The following is a 23,966-nucleotide window of genomic DNA, read 5'->3' on the forward strand; positions in this document are numbered from 1 at the left end:
AAAAGAAGATAAACATCTGAAGAAATAATTATTATTATTATAGACACTTTTTTAAGCATTTTAAATTCCAAAAGACTTGGAGACACTGGGGTTGATTTACTAAAACTAGGAGGGTACAAAATCTGGCACAGCTGTGCATGGTGGCCAATCAGCTTCTAACTTCAGCTTGTTCAATTAAGCTTTGACAAAAAACTTGGATGCTGATTGGCTACCATGTACAGCTGCAACCAATCTTGTGTTTTCCAGTTGTAGTACATAAATCCCACTGTCACTTTGTCCATTAAGTGCAAAGTGACAGCACCTGCTGGTAGTCTACCCCTTGAGCAAGTTATACTCGCCAATCTCCAATGGAGTGCGGCTTCCAGATGTGGCAGATCATGTGACCACCTCAATATGACTTCATCTACCTTGGTAAGTTCCAACAAAACATGAAAATGGAGCTTAGACAGAGTTGACTCCAGCAGTGCGGAGGAAGCAAGGGAGTATGGATCGGCGAGTGCAACTTGTAGGGAAGTTGGTCTATCAGAAAACACTTAAAGTGACACTAAATTCTGGGTTAAAATGGGTTAAAAAAAAAAAAAAAAGTCTATGCAAGTATGTTTTCTCAACTAAAAACAGCCCTTCTATTGTTTTTGCTGCCGTGATACGACTTTGCTGGAGGGGGGCCATCTTCTCAGGCTTGCTCCAGGACTAAAGACTATGATATGTGTAGCGAACAAGTACATGACTGCAACAAACATGGACTCTTTATTCCAAACAAAAAATTTAAGTCAAGCAAAAAAGAAAGAAGAAGAGGTTCTTGATCTCACAGGGGACACTACAAGGAGGCAGATATTTACGAAGAAGCCACTCTGATGACGAAACGCATCAAGCTGGGATGCAGGTTGCCATGTTCATGGCCCTAGCTGGAACGCATGCCGTTGTTGGGTAGTTCTGCTTGTATTTCTCTCATTGTATAGTGCGGGAAAGCGTATGGGAGTGTTTAACCTATTTTTCCTCACTATTGGCCCTATAAATGGGCTTATAATAAAGATCATTTATATTTTTTTACGCTAGGAGGCGGCCGTCTTTTCTTTTTTTCCTCTCCCCGGGATTGCACTGGGGGTCACTCCCTTTTTTCTTTTCTGCACTAGCACTTTATGCTTTATTATTAGCACTTTATGATATCAATTAACATTGTACATAACGGAATTTTTGTAAAATCTTACCGTAAAATGTCTTTTTCTGAGTCCTCCAACAGTCGCCACCCACTCATACAGTCTTCACCAATGGGGTATTGACTTCATCTCCTTAGGAGTAGCTAGGCAAAAGACTTGTTAAAACAAAAGTATTTCTATAGACACACCCATGGGGGCTGTCCCACTGGTCCAATACCCCTCCTGCAATAGCCATCCCAACTCAGTTTGGTATCAAAGCAGTTAAGTGTATAAGAACCCCAAACGAGGGGCGGCGACTGTCGGAGGACTCAGAGAAAGGAATTTTACGGTAAGATTTTACAAAAATTCCGTTTGCTCTTACGTCCTCCAACAGTCGCCGCCCACTCATACAGTCTTCACCAATGGGAATGTCCCAAAGCAGTGTAGACATGAGGGGTGGGAAACGCAACCATCAGAAAAGGCAACGCAGTACCCATATCCGAGAAAGAAACCTTACATGAACAGAAAGGTAACCTTCTGGGTAACAAAAAAGGCTCAACAGGAGCAACAAACCAGGAAAGCAAATAGCCAAAGGGTAAACAACCCCAACAGCCAGGGACCCGCAATAAAACCTGGGTCCCCTACTGGACTGCCGCACAGAGAACTTTGGGGCCAAAGGAGGCATCAGCTGATGCCAGAACATCAATTTTGTAGAATTTGGAAAAGGTGTGAACTGACGACCAAGTCGCAGCCTTGCACACCTGGGCCACTGAGGCCTGATGCCGGAAAGCCCAGGATGCACTCACCGACCTGGTAGAGTGCACCTTGACAGGGAAGGGTGGTACCTTTTCCCTCAACTAATAGGCCAGAACAATTGTCTGTCTGATCCATGAGGTCCACTGAGGTCCCTCAGTAAGGACAAAGAGAGAATCCGATTTCCGAAAGGATTCAGTTGACAGGAAAACCCTGATTGCCCTGAAAACATCCAAAGAATGCAACGCAATCTTCCTTAGGATGCTTAGGATTCGCACAGAGCGAAGGTAAGACAATGTCCTCATTGAGGTGAAAATCCGAAACCACCTTTGGAAGAAAGGACGGGTTTGGTCACAAGACCACCTTATCCATATGAACCACCAGGTAAGGGGAGCGCCAAGAAAACGCCGCCAACTCCGACACTCTGCCAGCAGAAGTGATCGCCACCAGAAAAGCAACCTTTTTAGATAGCAGAGGTAATGAAATTTCCCTGATGTTTTCAAACGGGGAACGTTGTAACACGGACAGAACCAAGTACAAGTCCCATGGAGGCAGAGACTCCCTTCTAGGAGGGGCCAAGTGACGCACACCTTGAATGAAGGTGCGAATCAAAGAATTAGATGCCACAGTGCGCTGAAAAAGAACAGACAGTGCAGAAACCTGGCCCTTCATCGTAGCCAACGCAAGGCGCTGGTCCACACCAGATTGGAGGAAAGCCAACACTCTCGCCACCGAGTATGAACGAGGAGAGAAACCCATGGACTTGATTAAGGTATGAATGACCTCCGAAGAGAGACCCCTGTCTCTCAGGACCTGGCTTTCAACAGCCATGCCGTTAAAGCCAGCGACTGTAAAGTAGGATGGAAGATCGGACCCTAAGACAGCAGATCTTCCCGCATTGGCAGCCGCCAAGGAGGCTCGACGGCCAGGTGAACGATGTCCGCGTACCAGGACCGGCGTGGCCAGTCCGGTGCCACCAGAATCACCAGTGTTTGTTCCGAGGCCAACCTGCGAAGGAACCAGGACAACAACTGAATCGGAGGAAAGGCATAGATCAGACGATACTGATGCCAAGGCACCACCAGCGCATCCGAGGCGTCTGCCAGAGGATCACGCGTTCTTACCACAAACCTTTCCACTTTGTGGTTTAGCCGAGACGCGAACGGATCCACATCCGGGGATTCCCACTTCGCACACAGCATCTGAAATACCTCCGGGTGCAGGGACCATTCCCCCTGGTCCAGGGTCTGGCGGCTCAGATAATCGGCCTGCCAATTCTACACACCCGGAATGTGAACTGCCGAGATCCCCGGGACACGAGTCTCGGCCCAAGACAAAATTCTGGTCACTTCCAGGGCTGCCCGGGCACTCCTGGTGCCCTCTTGGTGGTCGATGTACGCCACCGCAGTGGCATTGTCCGTCTGCACCGGCACAGGACGGCCCTGAAGACGATCCGACAAATGGAGCAGGCACAGCCTGATCGCTCTCAATTCCAAAATGTTGATTGGAAGGGAGGATTCCTCCTCCGACCAAGTGCCCTGGGCAGATAGGCTGGCATCCGTGGTAATCACCGTCCATAGTAACGGCCGGAAGGATTTTCCTTCCGACACAGCTGGGGACTGAAGCCACCACAAGAGATCCATTCTGGATTGGCGGTTCAGAGACACTCTCACGTCCAAGGACTGAGGTAGTCTGTCCCACCTGGAGAGGATCTCCGCTTGGAGAGATTGTGTGTGAAACTGTGCAAATGGTATCGCCTCGAAGGCCGATACCATCAACCCCAGGTCCTGAGTGACGAGGATTCGTTGTCCCTGAGGGACCTGACCTCGGACTGTAAGGTCCGGAGCTTGTCCTCCGGCAAGAACACCTTTGCTTGAGCAGAGTCCAGAACCATTCCCAAATACGGGAGACGAACCGAAGGAGACAAGGTCGACTTCTGAACGTTGATCGTCCAACCGAACTCCTGGAGCGTCTGGACCGTAGTGGACAGATCGCGCAGCAGGCTCTGACTGGCACTTGATCTTAACAGCAGATCGTCCAGATAACCCAAGACCGCAATGCCCTGCGCCCGCAGCAGTCCCAGAACAGGCGCCAACACTTTGGTAAAGACCCTTGGAGCCGAAGTGAGACCGAAAGGTAAAGCCACAAACTGATAGTGTTCCTCCGTGATAGCGAATCGGAGGTACCTCTGATGACCCTCGAATATGGGGATGTGTAGATACGGATCCTTCAGGTCGATAGAGGCCAGGAAATCTCCCGGGCTCAGAGAGGCCACCACCGAGCGGAGCGATTCCATGCGGAATTTGCGAACGCGCACAAAGTGGTTCAGAGCTTTCAAGTCCAGAATCGGACGCACTTTGCCCTCCTTTCTGGGCACAGTGAACAGATTAGAATAGAAACCCCTAAACCTGTCCCGATGAGGCACCGGGACAATCACCCCCTGAGCGAGAAGATCCTGCCCCGCCTGATGTAGGTCCTGTAACCGCCCTGGGGTCAAATGAAGATTTGAGGGAAAGAATCTGTTCGCCGGCCGTGATAGAAATTCGATCTTGTACCCTGACCGAATAATTTCCTGAACCCACCTGCCTGAGATTCGGAGCAGCCAAGGTTGGAGGAAACCGCGCAAACATCCCCCCACCCCTGAAATGGGTGAGGGCGCCCCTTCAGGCAGAGGCGGACTGAGCCGCGCACCAGCTTGGTCGGATTTTTGTTTGCCGGCCCAGGGCTTTCTCTGGCCAACCTGGCCCTTGAAAGGTTTCCTCTTGTACTGTGACTTGAAGGCACGAAAGGAACCCTGATTAGGTTTAAAGGCGGGACCCCGCTTGCTGTGGAAAAACTTGCCCTTCGGATTCTGGGGCAGCAGAGTGCTCTTACCCCCAGTGACTCCTTAAACCAATTCATACAGGGATTCCCCAAAAAGGCGAGACCCCGCATAGGGAATGTCAGCCACCGCCTTCCTAGATTTCTGGTCAGCCGACCAGCTCCTCAACCATATCAGCCGACGGTTAAGACACTGGACAGGCGCGCAGCTAAAGGGGCCTCATTTAAGGCCCCATCGCACAAATACATGACCCCTTGATAAATCTGGTCCACCATCTCCACGGTAGTGGGGGGGGGGGGCGGAGAATCAGCCACGAGTGTGCGTCTTAGCACCGTGGTCCAGTCAGCCACAGCCTGAGCCGCCATGACAGAGGCGAAAATAGGCCTGAGCATGGAACCCGCCACCACATAAGTGTGGCGGGCAAGCAATTACAGCCTCCTATCTGTAGGATCCCTAAATACCGGAGAATCTTCGGTAGGAACCAGTGTAGCCTTGTTCAATCTGGCTACAGTGTGATCCACTTAAGGAGACACACACACCAGCGTGCAACCGTAGTAGACGCAAAAGGATAGAGAAGTTGAAACCTCTTAGGCACCGTGAAGGTGTGTTTTAAATTGCGCCATTGTTCATTCACAGTGTGATGAAACTCCGCGGGGCAGGGAAAAACCTGCGCCGTCTTACGGGGTCCTGTGTGTACCAAAAGATGACAATGCCTGGAGGATTGGGCTCATCCTCTAAATGTAGTGTTTCTTTAATGGCAGAAATGAGCGCATCCATAGCCGCGCATTCCTCCGGCGTCCCAGGGGGGGGAATCATCCACCCCTGTAACCTCCGCCTCCCCCTCAGACTCTTGCGGGTCCTGAGAAGAGCGAGACCCTGAAAGGGGCACACTACCTACAGCAACCATGTCACATTCAGAATCAGAAGAAAAAGAAATCCTAGGCCTTTTTCTAGCAGCACGTTCAGACATCAGCACATCCATTTTGGACACCAAAGTCGCCACAACAGCAGCCAAATTAGTCAGAGTAGAGGATTCAAAAGAACTTGAATCCCCCACCAAAGCTGGAGGGAATTTGCTGTCCTGACATTCCATTGCAAAAAAAGTTTTTTTTTTTGAGGTACTGCCCCTTTAAGGGTGCCGCGGACCCCTGCAGCACACCGCTACAATGGCTGTGGAACACAGACCCGCCCCCGCAGGGACAAACTGAGCCAGGAAGATTGCACAATGGAGGAAAAGAAAGGACAGCAGGACAGAGCCCCAGAAGTGTGTTACCAGCTCCTTCGGTCGCTCCTGAGTAAAGGAAGGAAGTGATGTCACCGCAGAGACTGAACAGAGGCTGCAGGCTAAGGAAACATGGATGCCTATGCAAAACAATGGGAGGCTTCGGCAAAATGGCCGCCGACATGTGCTCGGAGCGATCGTTGCCACACACAAGATGGCGTCGTAATGTACCAAAATACACTACACACAATGCTATACAAGTGCCCACAGTTAAGTCAGACATGCTGCCTACACCTAAAATGGCGGACCGGCGGTTTTTAACCCCGCAGCGGTCGCCACACTAGTCTGTACCTCCAAGCACCTTAGTGACACAGGAGAGGGATCCCTCAAACCCCACACAGCGCAGGCTGTGAGAGAAAAAACCCCCGCAGGGACCAGGATCAGGGAGCCCAAAAACGCACAGACATAGGGGACACCACAGACACAGAGGACTGCCGACCCCAGACAGAGGCCCCACACAGAGTGTACTTACCTGTACCCGATGGCGTGGGGTACCTCATAATAAACGGAAAACCGCCCACCCTCAGATGGCAGGGGAGTGCCGCCAGCCAAAAACGCAGGACACCAGGAGTGCACAGACGAACCGTGCATGTGTCCGGTGAGGTAGCCACCTCACAAGGCTGCATCCCTGGGGACAGGGATGGGTCGTTTGTGAGGCCAGGGCAAACACATAGCCTGCGAAATGCTCGATGGCGGGCTGGGATTCCATCTGATCCTCTGTCCTGGAGAACCAGGATGACCAGTCCGATTCCCAGCTCCGCAAACTCCATCTTCATCCGAAGATCCGAAAGCTGACAAAATAAACAGCTACCAATGCAAAGAAAAAAATACATCTTTAGAAAATAAAATCATAAAATAGAAGAAGGCGGCTGTGACTGTAGCCCCAGCACAGGGAAGCCTGACTACTCCTGAACTAGGCAGAAGACAAACTGAGTTGGGATGGTTATTGCAGGAGGGGTATTGGACCAGTGGGACAGCCCCCATGGGTGTGTCTATGGAAATGTTTTTGTTTTAACAAGTCTTTTGCCTAGCTACTCCTAAGGAGAGAAAGTCAATACCCCATTGGTGAAGACTGTATGAGTGGGCAGCAACTGTCGGAGGACGTAAGAGAAATATACATTTTTTTTATACATTGGTTATTATTTGTGTTGATTTGTGATATTTTTTAACTTTCTTAGGAGCTAGCGCCGTGTATCGCATAGAGCGCAGCACTCTTGCGTCTTTTGCTTACAGATATATTGTTGGTTTTGTCATAGCAGCAGCTCAATTGATTTATATGGTTTATATAAGAAAAAAGGAGAATTTGTTTTACATATTTTTTGCTACATATGATTTTGTTTCTGTATTTCTGTTCATTGATATGAGTGGGTTTATAGGAAACATGTAGTGCGAAAGCCTGCCTATTTGGAAACAGATGAAAAGATTGTTTGGGTAGGCCATCATGGATGGTTGGTGGTAAATCTAAATAAGATTGTACAATCAAAATCTAAATGTGTGCGGCAGAGGCGTAAATAGAACCATTGGGGCCCCAGTGCAAGTAACCATGCAGGGCCCCCTGACCCCTGGCGACCCAGGGATTGGATGATTGGCAGTGGTAGTGGTGGGGAGGGGACGATGGGATGAGTGGCAGCTGTGGTGGTGAGCTGGGTGGGTTTAGTGCCAGCTGTGGTGGTTGTGAGGAGGGTGGGATTAGTGGCAGCTGTGGTGGTAGTGAGGAGGGTGAGATTAGTGGCAGCTGCGGTGGTGGTGAGGAGGGTGAGATTAGTGGCAGCTGTGGGGGTGGTGAGGAGGGTGGGATTAGAGACAGCAGCGGTGGTGGTGAGGAGGGTGAGATTAGTGGCAGCAGCGGTGGTGGTGAGGAGGGTGAGATTAGTGGCAGCAGTGGTGGTGATGAAGAGGGCGAGATCAGTGGCAGTGGTTAAGGGGGTGGGATCAGTGGCAGTGGTGAGGAGGGTGAGATTAGTGACAGCAGCGGTGGTGGTGAGGAGGGTGGGATTAGAGACAGCAGCGGTGGTGGTGAGGAGGGTGGGATTAGTGGCAGCAGCGGTTGTGGTGAGGAGGGCGAGATTAGTGGCAGCAGCGGTGGTGGTGAGGAGGGTGAGATTAGTGGCAGCAGCGGTGGTGATGAAGAGGGCGAGATCAGTGGCAGCCGTGATGGTGAAGAGGGCGAGATCAGTGGCAGCCGTGATGGTGAAGAGGGCGAGATCAGTGGCAGCCGTGATGGTGAAGAGGGCGAGATCAGTGGCAGCCGTGATGGTGAAGAGGGCGAGATCAATGGCAGCCGTGACGGTGAAGAGGGCGAGATCAGTGGCAGCCGTGACGGTGAAGAGGGCGAGATCAGTGGCAGCCGTGATGGTGAAGAGGGCGAGATCAGTGGCAGCCGTGATGGTGAAGAGGGCGAGATCAGTGCCAGCCGTGATGGTGAAGAGGGCGAGATCAGTGCCAGCCGTGATGGTGAAGAGGGCGAGACCAGTGCCAGCCGTGATGGTGAAGAGGGCGAGACCAGTGCCAGCCGTGATGGTGAAGAGGGCGAGACCAGTGCCAGCCGTGATGGTGAAGAGGGCGAGACCAGTGCCAGCCGTGATGGTGAAGAGGGTGAGACCAGTGCCAGCCGTGATGGTGAAGAGGGCGAGACCAGTGCCAGCCGTGACGGTGAAGAGGGCGAGATCAGTGGCAGCCGTGATGGTGAAGAGGGCGAGATCAGTGCCAGCCGTGATGGTGAAGAGGGCGAGATCAGTGCCAGCCGTGATGGTGAAGAGGGCGAGACCAGTGCCAGCCGTGATGGTGAAGAGGGCGAGACCAGTGCCAGCCGTGATGGTGAAGAGGGCGAGACCAGTGCCAGCCGTGAATAGGGCGAGACCAGTGCCAGCCGTGATGGTGAAGAGGGTGAGACCAGTGCCAGCCGTGATGGTGAAGAGGGCGAGACCAGTGCCAGCCGTGATGGTGAAGAGGGCGAGACCAGTGCCAGCCGTGATGGTGAAGAGGGCGAGACCAGTGCCAGCCGTGATGGTGAAGAGGGCGAGATCAGTGCCAGCCGTGATGGTGAAGAGGGCGAGATCAGTGCCAGCCATGATGGTGAAGAGGGCGAGATCAGTGCCAGCCGTGATGGTGAAGGGGGCAGAATCAGTGGCAGCGGTGGTGGTGGATTGGGTGGAATCAGTGGCAGCAGTGGTGAGGGGGGGGGGGGGGGGTTTGGGATCAGTGGCAGCGGTGGTGAGGGGGGGGGGGGGGGGGTGGGATTAGTGGCAGCGATGGTGGTGAGGGAGGGTGGGATTAGTGGCAATGGTGGTGGTGAGGGGGGGTGGGATTAGTGGCAGTGGTGAGAGGGGGTGGGATTAGTGGCAGCGATGGTGGTGAGGGGGTGGGATTAGTGGCAGCGATGGTGGTGAGGGGGTGGGATTAGTGAAAGCGGTGGTGGTGAGGGGGTGGAATTAGTGGCAGTGGTGGTGGTTAAGGGTGTGGGATCAGTGGCAGTGGTTAAGGGGGTGGGATCAGTGGCAGTGGTGAGAGAGGGTGGGATTAGTGGCAGCAGTGCTGGGAGGGGGATGGGGACCCAGTCACAATGGCGACTGCTGCGACCCTGGTAGTTTGGCCACTGGTGTGCGGTTAGCAATAAGATGATCCGTATTGAACTGCAAACTGTATTTGCATGGCACACCACAATGCACAGTTTCATTTTTTGTGGCCCTGAATATCAAATTAGACTTCATCTGCCAACTTCAAAGGATGAGCTCTGCAAAGAAATGGACAATCCAACTGCTCAAAAAGAACTAAAGTTACCAAGAGACATTAGAAATCACTGAAGATGTTCTAGCCTCAGGAAATGCAACGATTTAATGGACCAAACATAGATTGAAGGCCTATGGTCAGCTTTAGTCTGTTTTGCACCCTATGTCTAGGATGCTTACAGCACTGACTTTCAACATTGGGGGGGGGGGGGGGAAAGAAAATAGGACTTGCATAATACAAAACGACCTAATGGTATATTTTAACTGGATGGTCTGCAGTAGAGTTGTTTTGACTCAGTTCCTTAGCACCCTAGCTTCAAACAAAATCTAAAAGCAGCAAACAGACATCCCTGGAGAAGAAATGACACACTAGTCTGAAAAAGGTTTGACTTAAAAACTATAGCCAAAATTTTCAATACATGCATACCTTGTGAGAAGAAACTGTGAATTTTGTATAGTTTGCTGATTGTTGTCCGTATTAGATGTGTTGGTTGCTGCTGCTGATTGGGTAATGGTGGTAGTGACACTACTTGCATTGTTGCGTCTAGTTGCGTTACGTGCCGTTTCTAGTTGTTGCCGTGCTGCCTGTGCCTGTTGCCGCTCTAATTGTAACTGCATTTGTAGCTGTTGCAGCTGAGAGGCAGAAGGCCCCGAGGAGTTGAGCTGACCACCCGTTGAACGCCTAACGCCTGATAATTGGGATAATAACTCTGTAAAGAAGAAAAAATTTAAAAACATGAAACTCCGTCATTGAAACACATATTCCACAAAAAAAAAAAAAAAACAATACATGTATAAGTTGATCTGTTTGCCATTTTGCTCCAGAGCCAGCATTCACAATATAAGCGCTAAATCTCAGTAAAGGGAGGCGATTCCGACACTTCTAGCATCACCAGAGTAAAAGCTGAATTCCAAATTTACAACAATTTTCACTAGAACGGAATAGAAAGATCGATCCCAGCATAGATCATAACTCTGTACTATGTTGCTCAGTTGTCTGCAGATCCCCTGGTATTCTGGGTTTCGTTGTGACTTTGCGTTAAGTGACACTCCGTACATCCTATCGATAGACTCTGTCCCTTCCACAGCCACTTCCTACAGCAGCCAGTCTGTAACACCCCCTTTGTAGTCTTTCAGACTCTGCAAATTATACAACTTCCTTCACAGCTCTGATGATGGGTGGGATTGAATACATCCTAATATGCATTCAATTCAGCCCAGTCACACCTACAGGAAGAGTCCAAATCTCCTAAGTCCCAACTCACAGATCACAGCATTATTCAAGAAGCAAGCCTTTCTTATAATATACACATCATGCTGTGAAAGCTGGTTGCACTGCTGCTGGGCAGGACTGAAAGGATCAAAATTAGAATCCAATCCTGCCCAGTTAAATATGCTGATTAAATGTGAACAGGGAGAGTCCCACCCCTCAGATCCCACCCACCAAAGGCCCTACGCTCTGTGAAGAGATTGATTTACATATAAAAATAAAAAAACCTTCATAATAACCCCCCATATCCCTTCCTAGATAGTCTTGCAGTAAATCATTATTTGTTGGCACGCTGCAAGACAGAAATGACACAGGAGGAGGTATGACACATTTACAGCTGTCACTACCCACATGAAGGCTGAGAAACACCCACAGTAACCCTAGGACACACCCACATCAACTCCCAGAACTGGTACAAAAGGACTCCCATAGCCCATGATGAAGCTACAGAGGCTCAAAGGAACATGGGGCATGTGGTATCAGGACTGGAAAAGGAAGGAAACAGAAGTCAGAGAACTTTGAAATTTACACCACAGAAAGAGAATTGCTCTATACAGCTAAAAGAGGCAAGTTACACATAAACTGACAGTGAGGTTGTGATTCATTTACATGCACAATGCATCTGTTTTGGGGAGGAAAAGATGGAGTTCCTCTTTAATGCTAGATGGGCTAAAGGATCTTCGATATTGTCATAATAATATGACTACAGTGTTTTATCAGAATTCTTATGAGTGAACCAAAAGAGAACACAGAGGTTATCTTGGAAGTTTTCTTCTTTAGCTAATTTGCTGGGAGGTACGTGCTATCGTGGTGCAGTATTTGCATAATTACCACATTGTAATTTAATAAAGAAATAAAATTAGTTTCCTTAACAACTTGCAGAACTAGAATTTTCTGTAAAATTCAATGCAATATGGCACACTGGAAGCGTTCTGTACACAGTTGGTTTACAGAACGCCCACAGAAATGTCAGTTCCTGTTTAGGTGAAAAAAACTTTGCATTAAAAAAAAGGTACAAGTCATGTTTTATTCTTCTTCACCAGCAGCCTAAACAGACTTAGGGTGAATTAGGGTGCAATGGAAGGCTGTCCGGTCCCGTAGTTAATTGTGGCCACTCGCATGCAATTTCTCATGAAGCAATTGGCTCTGGGCGCACACTGCCTACATCCAGAGCCAAGCACTTGCATGTGATCACTGCAAGACAGATTACATGCGTATGGTCCACTAGCTGCAAGAGAAGGCAGCCATCCATTGCCTCATGCAGCTAATCGTGGGAACCCTTGCAAAGGTTCTCGCATCGAATTGGAGTGCAGATGCATTCACAGACTCTAATATAATACCCAGAATTCTTCTTTAACGGCATGTGTGTCGCAAGCAATAATACAAGCAAGAAAACCAGCATAATAAATGAATGGTTGTGCAACTGCTACAAACGTCTAGTCTGAATACATTTATTAAAACCCTGAAGTTTAAAGTTTAAATAGAAAACCCTCCTAAGGCCGATGACTTACCTGCTATAGGATCCATGGCTTCCCTATTGCTTGGTGAATATGAGCTCTGTGAGGATGAAAGCCCTCCAGTGGAACTGCTAGTAAAGTGCATGTTTGATCTGCGAGCTCGTGGCCCTCCTAACCCTCGGCCAGGGTGAAACATCCTTCGTACGTGCCGAACTCCGCTGGATTCATCATAGGAAAAACTTAAGGAAAACAATATCAAGTATGGTACACCAAAAAATGTGTTAGTTTGCTTAATGCTAAATTGGGATCGCCTGTTCAAGAAAGCACATAATGTTTGTTGCTAGAGGTAAAAGTAAAAGAGAACTACTCATACGATTAAACAAGAATCAATAGACTTCAAATTATTTAGGATACCAGGATGTTTGCACTCACCATAAGAGCCCATTCACATTAGCGCGACTTGTCAGGCGACTTGTCAGCCTGACAAGTCGTGGTATGTCGCGGTCCATTGAGTAGTACAGGACCCGTTCTAATAGGAGCGACACAAGTCGCTCCGACTTAGAAAAAGGGTCCTGTACTACTTTGGGGCGACCTCGGAGCGACTTGCATAGACTTCCATTATGTGAAGTGTCTGCAAGTAGCGCCGAAGTCGCGGTGCACGCGACTTCACATGTCGCCCCCCGAAGTCGTGTCGCCTCAATGTGAATGGGCTCTAAAACCTTCTACAAGTTTATTGACTAACACAGGGAGTACCTTTGAATTATATTGCCACCTTCAAGAGGATCATGCACTGGCAAACTAAAATAAAACTATAGACCAGCCAAGATAATGCCTCCTACTTCCTGCTTGCCTCAGTTTTGTAGCAAAGCAGTATAGAGAACAAGATCATAAAAACAGAGAGGTGGGACTTGTGTTCCTCAAAGCATTTTACTATGAGTACAAAAATGTTTTTTTTTTTTTTTTTTTTTTTTTTTTTTTATTACTTACCTGAAAAATCCTTAATGTACATCACAGTACACAGGCGAGTTAAATCCTAAAAATTGTTACTAAACCCAGGACCCCGCATTCACTATATCTGGTCTCCCACAGTACGTGGAAGCAATTATTTTAGTAAATATAAACTGTTAAATACCTTTTCTCGTCTGCAGTATATAGCAGTCTTGTGACTTATATTATTGTCTGGTTAAAGCTTGTTGGAGTAGTTTTAATTCTGCAATGACTGTCCTATCAGGATGCAGGACCCCTTACCCTCTGTCTGGACAGTGCTGATTGGCTTTGGGCTGATCACATGCACCTTCTTAAGAAAAAAAAAACAACCTCTCTCTAGCAATACACAGGCAACTGAGCATGTGCAGCCTGTCCCCTGGCTCTGTATGATTAGGAAATATTTTGGGGACAGTGGGAGGAGGGGAGGATCAAAGGAGACAGGATCAAATGGTCTTTTTACACAATGCAGAGGATTAGCCCCTTAGCTTCCACGATGACAACAAGCATGCTTTACTGCATATACAAACTGATTCTACTGTTGTGGGTTTAGTCACACTTTAAGACTATTGGGTTATGCTCCATCTGCAGTGATAGGACACTGGCAAAAAGAAAAGCTTGACACCACTCAGCATTACTCCTTCACCTTCACAGCACTGCCTCAATTTTGTTAGCAAGCAATCAGTGTGGGGTTGATTTATTAAAACTAGAGTGCCCAAAATCTGGTGCAGCTCTGCATAGAAACCAATCAACTTAAAGGTTTTTTTTTTTTTTTTTTGTGCCAAACCTTAATTGAACAAGCTGAAGTTAGAAGATGATTAGCTACCATGCACAGCTGCACCAGATTTTGCACTCTTCAGTTTTAGTAAATGAAACCATGTACTGTATTCTGATGGTGGGGAAGAAAACAATAGCTCAGCGGTGAGGATTCCCCCATTTACAGCAAGTGAATAGGAGAATCAAGTCAAGTAATCTTGTTTTTTGTTGAACCCACTGGCTGAACGGAGAAAAAATTGACTCCTCTAAGAGCTGTCTTAGTGAACGTACGAGGCACAGAACCAGCTCCTTGTGCTGCTATTTCCTCCTTCCGTCTGAGCTCAGATTGTCAGACTGCAAGAGGGTCATTGCAAATCAAATTCAGTCACACTGCTTATAGTTGAAAGAAAAAAAAAAAAAAAAAAAAAAAGTTGTATGAACACATACAGAGCTACAAGAATGTGTTTTACATCTGCCTGAAGATCAGGTTAAAGTGGAACTTTATTTTTTTGGGTAATGGGTAATGTTCTTACACGAAACATACATTCCACATTAATAAATATGCTACCAAAATGAGTGTGTGCTGTAAACTGCCTCCAGCATTGTTTCTGGAGGCTGCAATTTTGCTGATGAACAGAGCCCCTAAATTTAAGTAAATCTTAAATCTATTAACAGATTGGTCTCTAGTGGCAGTGCCAAAAAATAGAACGCAACTGAGCATGTCCAAGGCATGCAAGGCACGTCCCTTCGGATGTTTAGGCCTGAGACACAGGGAAGGCAAAACAATGTCTACATTCAAATAAAAGTCAGAGACCACCCTAGAAAGGAACGACGAACTGGGACCATGGCTATGTCATTGTCCGATTGAATGCGCACTGTACATTCCTGAAGACAATCAGTCCAATGATTCAGACACAGTCTGATCGCTCGGAGTTCCAAGACATTGATCGGTAGTCTGGACTTTTCCAGCATCCAGATCCTCTGAGCAGAATTCTTGCCAAGGACACCTCCTGAGCCGGACAGGCTGGCATCCGTGGTGACCACTGACCAATACAGGGGGGAGGAAGGATTTTTCCCAGCCGAAGCGCCAGAGAGCGAAGCCACCATATTAGGGGGACTCCTTCGTTCCCTGACTCAGCCAGATATGATTGTCCAAAGACTGCGTATTCTTGTCCCATTTGCCCAGAATCTCCTTTTGTAGGGACATCGGTGCAAACAGAACCGCCTTGAAGGTAGATACCATCAGGCCCAGCACCTGCATGCAAGTCCGGAGGGAAGACCATTTGTTGGACAGCAGGAGGTGAAATGCAGTCTGCAATTTCTGGAGTTTGTCCAGAGGAAGGAGCACTCTGGCTACCCAAATAGTCCACCTTTGTGGACGGAAACAGGGCAGACTTCTGAAGATTCAGAATCCAGCCGAACTCCTGCAGAGTTCGTATTGTGATCTCCAGGTTCTCCACCAGAGCAGAGGGAGACGCCACTAGCAGAGGGAGATCATCCAAGTAGCCCAGTATTGTGATCCCCGTTGGCGTAGCAAGGCTAGCACCGGAGCCAACACTTTTGTGAAGACCCGAAGAGCGCAGGCGAGACCAAAGGGTAATGCCACAAACTGATAATGCTCCTCTCCCACAGCAAAGCAAAGAAAACGCTGGTGACATGCACATATTGGAATGTGAAGATAGGCATCCTTGATATCTATAATGCCTTCATATCTATAGAGGAGAGGAAATCCCCTGACGCAAGGATGCCACCACCGTTCAATTGGACTCCATTCTGAACTTCTGTACCCGCACAAAGCAGTTTAGCGCCTTGAGGTCCAGGATTGGACACAATTTGCCTTCCTTTCTGGGGACTGTGAACAGGTTTGGGTAAAAACCCTGAAAACGTTCCTAAATTGGAACTGGGTCAATCACCCCTTGAAGGAACAGGTCTTGTACCGCCCCAAACAGACCCTGTAAACGATCTGAGGACAGGCGCAGGTTGGAAGGAAAAAACCTTGCCAGGGGACAAGAGAGAATCTCGATCTTAAAGCCGGACTGAATGACTTCATGGACCCACTTGTCTTGTACCAGGGAAGTTCACAGGTCCAGAAACCAGCGAAGACGTCCTCCCACCCCTGATAAGGGTGAGGGCGCACCTTCATGCAGAAGGAGTCATGTACGCAGGTTTGGAGAAGCCCGCTCTAGGCTTGCTAGACCAGGTTAGTTTGGATCCACCAGAGGAGGCCCTGAAAGGTTTTGAGCTCTTGTCAGTTGACCCTGAAGGACGAAAAAACTTATGAGCCAAGAAGGAAGGTTCACGTCTATGACGAGGTTCGTTGCACTTAGTAGCCTGCGGAAGAAAGGTACTCTTCCCCCCCTGTGAAACCTTTAATGATGTCATCCAGGGTAGTTCAACACAACATCTCCTTGAAAAGGAATATCAGTCAAGGCCTTTTTAGAAGTCTGGTCCGCAGACCCAGCATTTAAGCCAAAAGACATGCCGAGGGACCACAGAGAGGAGAGCCATCAAGGGAGCCGCATTCAAACAGGCATCACAAATAATCTGCACTCCCTGGACCAGCTGGTCCGCCAGCTCACCAAAGGCAGGGGGGAGCTGTTCTCCCTCCAGGTCACAGAGTAGGAGCTTAGACCACTCGGTCAGAGTTTGCCACAGCAGGGCAATGGTAAATAGTGGCCTCACTGCCAAACAGCTAATGTGTACCTTAGCCTCTGACTTCTGGTCAGCCGGGTCCCTAAAGGACGGGGACTCTTCAACTGGAATCACGGTTGCCTTTTTTAATCTGGAAACCAGAGGGTCCACCACGAGTGGCACAGTCCACTTCTTAAGAAGGAACTCCTTATATGGGTAATGCCTAGTAAAACGCTTAGGAACCCCACGGGGATGCTTTGGTTGTCCTCACTCTTTAGCGCCAAGTCTGTCAAAATAGGCAGAGAAAGGGAACACCTTTCCCGCTCTGGATGGCTTGTGAGTGCCAAAGGGTACCTGCGCTTCCGTCACAGTTTCAGCTGCGTCCTCCATCATCAGGGTCTCAAGCACAGAGGCAATCAGTGCATCCACCAGCCCCTTTATGTGCGCCGTCGCAAACGTAGAGGAATCATTCTCACTATCCGCGGATTCCAGGCACGTGGTCACAGACCCAGAAGGGTGACCCACGCCTCTGGTGGCGTTATCAGATTCAGGATCTGATAAGACAGAGGAAGGCGGTGGCACTTTCTGCTAGCCGGTCACCCACAAGCTGACTCAACCTGGGACACAAGGGACTCCAGGACCACCGTCAGTGCATGGATGGACGGTTGGGACCTGGAGGACCCTGCAGCCTCAGAGAGGGGAATAGGTGGGGAAATGTGCTCCAAAGTCTCCATGAGTCACCAGGCGGACCCCACAAAAAATTGTAACACACTGCTAAGGAACAACCCCCACCACGCTGGCAGCACCACCCAGCACAGAGCGAGGCACAGAGCAATCCTCAGGAGAGAACCCCACCAGGCTCTCCACCCGCCGACACAGGCACCTGTAACCACCAGGAGACTCTGCACTGCACGTATGGCGATTATGAAGTTAAATGATCCAGGAATCAGCACCAGGGGATAAGGAGGTGCGCCCACTGCTGAAATTGCAACCCATAGGGCTCCACGGTCATGGCCGTTGCTATTTGCAAAGGCAAACTACAAGAAAATGGGCGCCAAACTACACAAACATGGCCGCCGTGTATAAGAATACACAGGCGACAACAAAGTTGCAGCCCTGCGCGGCACCACGAGGTATACAGGGACCCAAAATTGGGAGACCAGGCCTCAGGACAGGAGGGGCCCATGTCCACCCCAAAACCCTCCAGGGGTAGAGGGGGGAACAGCTACTCACCATACCCAGAACCAGGTGGGCACTGCTTCAGACAGATCCTCCTCTCCATCAAATGGGGGCTGTCGGCCAGGAAGAACGCTGCGACTCAGGCCGAGGCCAGGTAGTATGCAAACTCGCAAGACGTTTAACTCGCAGGGCCAGCCGCCGTTCAGTGGGGCTATGTCGCGGCCAACCTAGCGCAGAGCTGAGGCCTGCGTGCGCTCGCTGGCCAGACTGAGGTGACCACTGGATCTAAATTATCCAGCCCAATCCGGCAGTTGACGATAGATCTCACAGGAAAAATCCAGGAGGAAAACATTTTCTATCTAAAAAATTTTGCTAGGACTGAAGATCCCAGCAAGGAACTAGATCCTTACTTCTGACTAGGCAGAAAAAAAATGAGTGACAATAGTGGGATGAGGGAGTATATCCCCTGGGACTGCCCACAGGTGTAGCCAGAAGTTTTTTTCTGCCTAGTGTCCTACTCCTGTAGGGGGCAGCATAACCCAATGGTCAAGAATGACAGGAGCTGTGTCTGTCAATGAACGAAAGAGAAAGTATTTTTTTTTAATTCCTCAGCTTTTACTTAAATAATACTTGGTGATCTTGCCATAAAGATCTTTGTTCAGGCACTCCAAGGGCTAGGGTAACACACTTGTCCCTGTCTGGCAATCATTCTCCTGTTTCATCACCCTGCACACACACACACCTCTAATTGAGACTACAGGTGGCCTTGCTGGCACACATTGCACAGCCATAGTCCACTATTGTCACCATCAGGACAACTCATCCTGAGAAACTATATGCAGCAGTTGCTGGGAATGCGTGGAAGCTGGAAATGTCTGCATATCTTATAAGAAACAAATGATGAAAAATAAAAAATAAAAAAAAAGACGAAACAATATGTAATAAAGAAAAAAAAAAAAAAAGTAGCATATGAAAGTTTTATTTTTTTTTTTTTTTCTGCAAAATATCGGTCATTCAGTTGTGGCTTAGCATTATAGTTATTGGCTCTAATGAAATGTAAACACAAGTCCGAAAAAAGGTAAAAACACACAGCATACATAAAAATAAATAAAAAGATATTAGGTCCCTGGGAGCTCTGTGTTCAAGTGTAAGATGGGCAGCAAAATCATCTGTAACGTGATTTGGATCTCCCCCTGGTAACGCTGCACAAATTGGACAAATCTGCAGAGAAAAGCATATGAAATAACTACACAAGTCCATCAGATGAAGACATGCAAAAATACAAGGTATTCACAGGATTATTAAAAAAAAACAAAAAATCCATAGGAGGGGGAAGAAAAAAAATCTCAGAAGCCACAAAATACAAATAGCAACGTATACTGAGAAAGTTCTGGTTTAAATCTTCGTGGGTGCACTTGAAGAGGCTGAGACAGTTTTGGAGGAATGCAACAATTTGGGTACACAGAGCTTAGGTGGAGCTCAAAGTAAGCTATTTAGATCATCCAGTGATTTTCAGTTAACATAGGGTGCCACCAAAGGTGCCTTCAGGTTATAGCATCCTCTTATCTGAAAATCGGAGGATGACTATTGAATATACAGTAAATCCCCAACATAAAAACCTTTGTAAACTTTCAAAAATGCTAACACGTGTTTGCACAGTTCTTATTTATTCAACCCAGCGAGATGAACGAAAAAAAGAAATTGGATTTTTGTCTTACCATTAAAACCTTTACTCATTGACGGACACAGCTCCAGAATCTTCTTAACCATTGGGTTATGCTGCCTCCTACAGCAATAGGAAAAAGCTTTACCACGCCTATGGGGCAGTCCCAGGGGATATACTCCCACACTCCGCTATAGGCATTCAGTTTTGTTGCAAGCAGTGTCCGAAGAAAAATAACCCTACTCAATAGATGGGTGGGTGCTGTGTCCATCAATGAACATCAGAGAAAAAGGATTTTACGGTAAGACAAAAATCCAATTTTCTCTTTCGTTCATTAACGGACACAGCTCCAGACTCTTAACCATTGGGTTGTCCCAAAGCAGTGTTAAACATGAGGGGTGGGAAAAAACACAGCAGAAAAAAAAAATCCCCAAAAGGCTAAACCTAGCCAACCAGGTAACATGGAGCTCAACTAGGAACAACTGGAACAATACACCCTCAAAAAGGACCAGGTCCTCTCAAATAGCGGCTTTCAAAACCTTACGGTCAAAAAGCAGCATTCGCAGATGCCAGTACATCCACTTTATAAAATTTAGTGAAAGTGTGCACAGGCGACCAGGTGGACGCCTTGCAAACCTGTATCACTGACGCTTGATAGCGGAAAGCCCAAAAGGCACTAAGCGCACAGGTAGAAAGCGTCTAAACAGGTAACAGAGGAACCAGACCCTTGATGGAAAAGGCCTGCACCACAGGCCTGTCTGTCTTGTCCATTTGGAAATGATTGTGGCAGATGCGACCAACCCTTGTCAGGTCCATTCATAATGACAAAGAGTAAGGATGATTTCCTAAATGACTCCGTTGCCGCAAGGTACACCCTGAGCACCCAACCCACATCCAGAGAATCCAAGGCAACCCCCCTAGGATGTTTAGACTTGGGACACAGGGAAGGCATTGGCAACACTGTCTTTATTCAGATGGAAACCAGAAACATCCTTAGGAAGGAAAAGTCTGACAATGGCGAAGCACCACTTTTTTCTCTGTGAGCCAGATAGGTAAGGTGAACGACAAGACAACGCCACCAGCTCTGACACCCTGCGTGCAGAAGTAATAGCCACAAGGAAGGCTATCTTCTGGGACAATGTAAGCAGAGGAAACTCGCAAATATTTTTGAAAGGCGGTTACTGCAGAACGGACAGCACCAAAGAGATCCCACAGAGGCAACATACCGGAACTGGGGGAGCCAAATGGCAAAACCCCTGAATAAAGGTGTGAACCAAAGAATGCGTAGTCAAAGGATGGTAAAATAAGACCACCAAGGCCGAAAACCTGGCCCTTGACAGTACCCAGGGCCAGGCGCTGCTCAACACCTCGTTGGAGAAATGGCAAAATCAGAGCCACCGAAAGGATATGTAGATGACACCCAAGAGACTCATATCATGCAATGTACGTCTTCCAGGCGCGATGGTAAATCTTCCTAGAGGTAGATTTTCTAGCCTTTAATTGCGTGGGAATCACAGATTCAGATAACCTCCTATCCTTCAGCATCTGGCTTTTAACAGTCAAGCCGTTTGAGCCAGCGACTGTAAAGCAGGATGGAAGATTGGCCCTTGGGCCAATAGATCTTCTCTGAGAGGAATCTCCAAGGGGCATTGGCGACCGGCCGTCCAGTATACCAAAACTGGCAAGGCCAGTTTGGAGTCACTAGGATGACCAGATCCCTTCTACCTCGATACTTTGCAGAAGACTCAGCAGAAGTTTTAGCGGGGGAAAGGCATATATCATATGATACTGGCCCCAAGGAGCCACCAGTGCGTCTGTGGCGTCGGCCAGAGGATCCTGAGACCTTGCCTCAATTCTATGTATCTTCCTGTTGGGACGAGAGGCCAACAGCTCCACCACGGAAGTTCCCCACTGGCGACACAGCTAAACCTTGCAATGCCTGCTACCTCCTAAGCCGCCAGGACACTTCTGGTGCCGCCTTGGTGATTGACATATGCCACAGCCATGGCATTGTCCCATGTAATCCTTACCGGGCACCCCTAAAGGCCATTTGTCCAATGAGCCAAACAATGAGCCAAACAAATCTTATCGCCCGAAGTTCCAGTATATTGATCGGTAGGTCTTGACTCCTCCAGAGTCCAGACCCCTTAAAGAACAACCGTACCCAAAATGCCTCCCCTCCCGGACAGGCTGGCAACTGTGGAGACCACTGTCCAGAACAGGGGAAGGAAGGATTTGCCATGTCGAATTGCGAGAGAGCGAAGCCACCATATCAGGGACCCTCTCGAATCCCGGCTCAACAGAAGCAGAATGTCTAGAGACTGTGGATTCTTGTCCCATTTGGCAAGAATTTCTCTTTGCAGAGGTCTCGAGTGTAACTGTGCACATGGAACCGCCTCGTAGACACCATCAGGCACAGCACCCACATGCAAGTCCTGAAAGATGACCGACTGTTGGACAATAGGAGCCACAACGCATCCTGCAGCTTTTGGAGTTTTTCCCCTGGAAGAAACACCCTGGCTGAAGCAGAGTCCAGAGTCAGACCCAGATAGTCCAACATGGTGGACGGAACCAGAGAAGATTTTAGGAAGTTCTACTTCCAACAGAACTCCTGCAGAGTCTGTACAGTAATTTCCAGGTTGTCCTTTAAAGCAGTCGGAGACTCAGCTCGCAGAGGAGCGCCCAGGAAGCCAGTACCACAAATTCCGCTGCTGCTACAATGCCAACACTGTTGTGAATATCCGAGGAGCTGAGGCAAGACCAAAGGGTAATGCCATGAATTGCTAATGCTTCTCGCCCACGGCAAAGCGGAGGAAACGCTGATGACCGACATATATTGGAAAATGAAGGTAAGCGTCCTTTGATGTGGGGATGCCACTACTGCTCAAATGGACTATTCAGAACTTCGGACTTACCATGCCTTTCTTCCTGGGAACTGTAAACAGGATTGAATAAAAACATTGAAAACGTTCCGATTTTGGAACTATCACGCATTGTAGTAGAAAGTCTTGCAGCACCCCGAAGAGACCCCACAGGCGGTCTGGGGACAAACACAGGATGAAAGGAAAGAACCTCACTGGAGGATAAGACCGAAAATCTATCTTGTAGCCGAACCAATCCAGCTCGTGGAACCCATTGTTTTGAATTAGGGAGGCCTGGAAAGAAGCAAAGACATCCTGACAGACCTAGATCCTTTGTCTTGAGATCCTGAGAGACGAAAAGGCCACTGGAGAAGAGTTAATTTATTCAGCCTGGAACCTGAGAATCCACCACAGGTGGGACTGTCAACTTTAACAGGGACTCTTCAAAGGGATACTGTCTAGCGAAACGCTTAGGCACCGACCTATTGTGTTTAGGTCATTGACTCGTGACAATTTTGTCAAAATAGGAGAGAAAAGGCAATACCTTTGCCGCATTTGGGGGGCTGTACCAAAGGGGACTGGTGCCTCAGACGCAGCTGCATCCTCCATTTTTAAAGTTAACCCGCACCAATACAAATCAGCACACCCACCAGCGCCTTTTCAAGCGCTGCTGAAGTAAAAAAAGGAATCATCTTAACAGAGCACTCGAAGTGTGTGAATGCAGACCCAGTAGGGTAACTACATACTAAACTCACCCCAAAACATAATCAGGGGAGACTGCCGACTGCGATCCCGCAAGGGGACGCCGTCCTAGGGTCCACAAATGGGGTCGCCTTAAGAACCCACCATAGAGGACATATTAGAACATAGCCCTCCTTAAAGGTGGGCTGCCCGCTGTGATGCGGACGCGCAGGCAGGGTACCCCCGCTCACACAATAATGGCGGCAAGACTGTCACTAAAAATGAAGCGCCGCCACGGCACCACCCAGTTCAAGGGAGGTGCCAAGCTGACCATATGGCCCAGCAAGCCGCAGTCTAAATTTTTGTGAGGGCCCAGCCGCAAATAGCAGGGATCCTCAGTCCGGCAGATGCCCAAGGGGGGAGTTGGGGGCTTCAGCTAGACCCACTGAGGAAACCCCCCAATGGCAGCGCCCAACTTGGCCGTATGGCCTAGTAGGCCGCGGCCTAAATTTTCAGAGCGCCCAGCCGCCAGGACGCGAGCCCCAGCGGATCCGACCACCCAGGGAAGGCAGATGCCCACACAGGAGGCAGTGGCTTCAGCCATCCCCACAGGGGCCACCTCACATAGGTTCCGCTGAGTAGGCCGCAAACCCGTGGCCTAAATTTTAGGCCGGATCCGGCCGCTTGAGGCGCGTACCCGCGGATGGTTAAATATTCGCTCCCCCAGCCCAACAACCGCCGCAGGGAGTCCCAAGGACATCCCT

The 23,966-nt window shown here is 48.7% G+C and overlaps 1 protein-coding gene across 1 annotated transcript in view; it reads right to left on the reverse strand.

Annotated features, from left to right (window-relative positions):
* KCMF1 (potassium channel modulatory factor 1) overlaps window positions 1–23,966 on the reverse strand; it is a 146,110-nt gene that overhangs the window by 718 nt on the left and 121,426 nt on the right. Inside the window, exons 4-6 of the mRNA XM_082243256.1 lie at window positions 19,088–19,218; window positions 12,502–12,665; window positions 10,148–10,430 (exon numbers count right to left, since the gene is read on the reverse strand). Coding sequence (XP_082099382.1) covers window positions 10,148–10,430; window positions 12,502–12,665; window positions 19,088–19,218 — 578 coding nt within the window. The remainder of the gene's footprint in view (window positions 1–10,147; window positions 10,431–12,501; window positions 12,666–19,087; window positions 19,219–23,966) is intronic.

Source organism: Pelophylax lessonae, assembly GCF_965119305.1.
Source record: "Pelophylax lessonae genome assembly, chromosome: 1".
Lineage (NCBI taxonomy): Eukaryota > Metazoa > Chordata > Amphibia > Anura > Ranidae > Pelophylax > Pelophylax lessonae.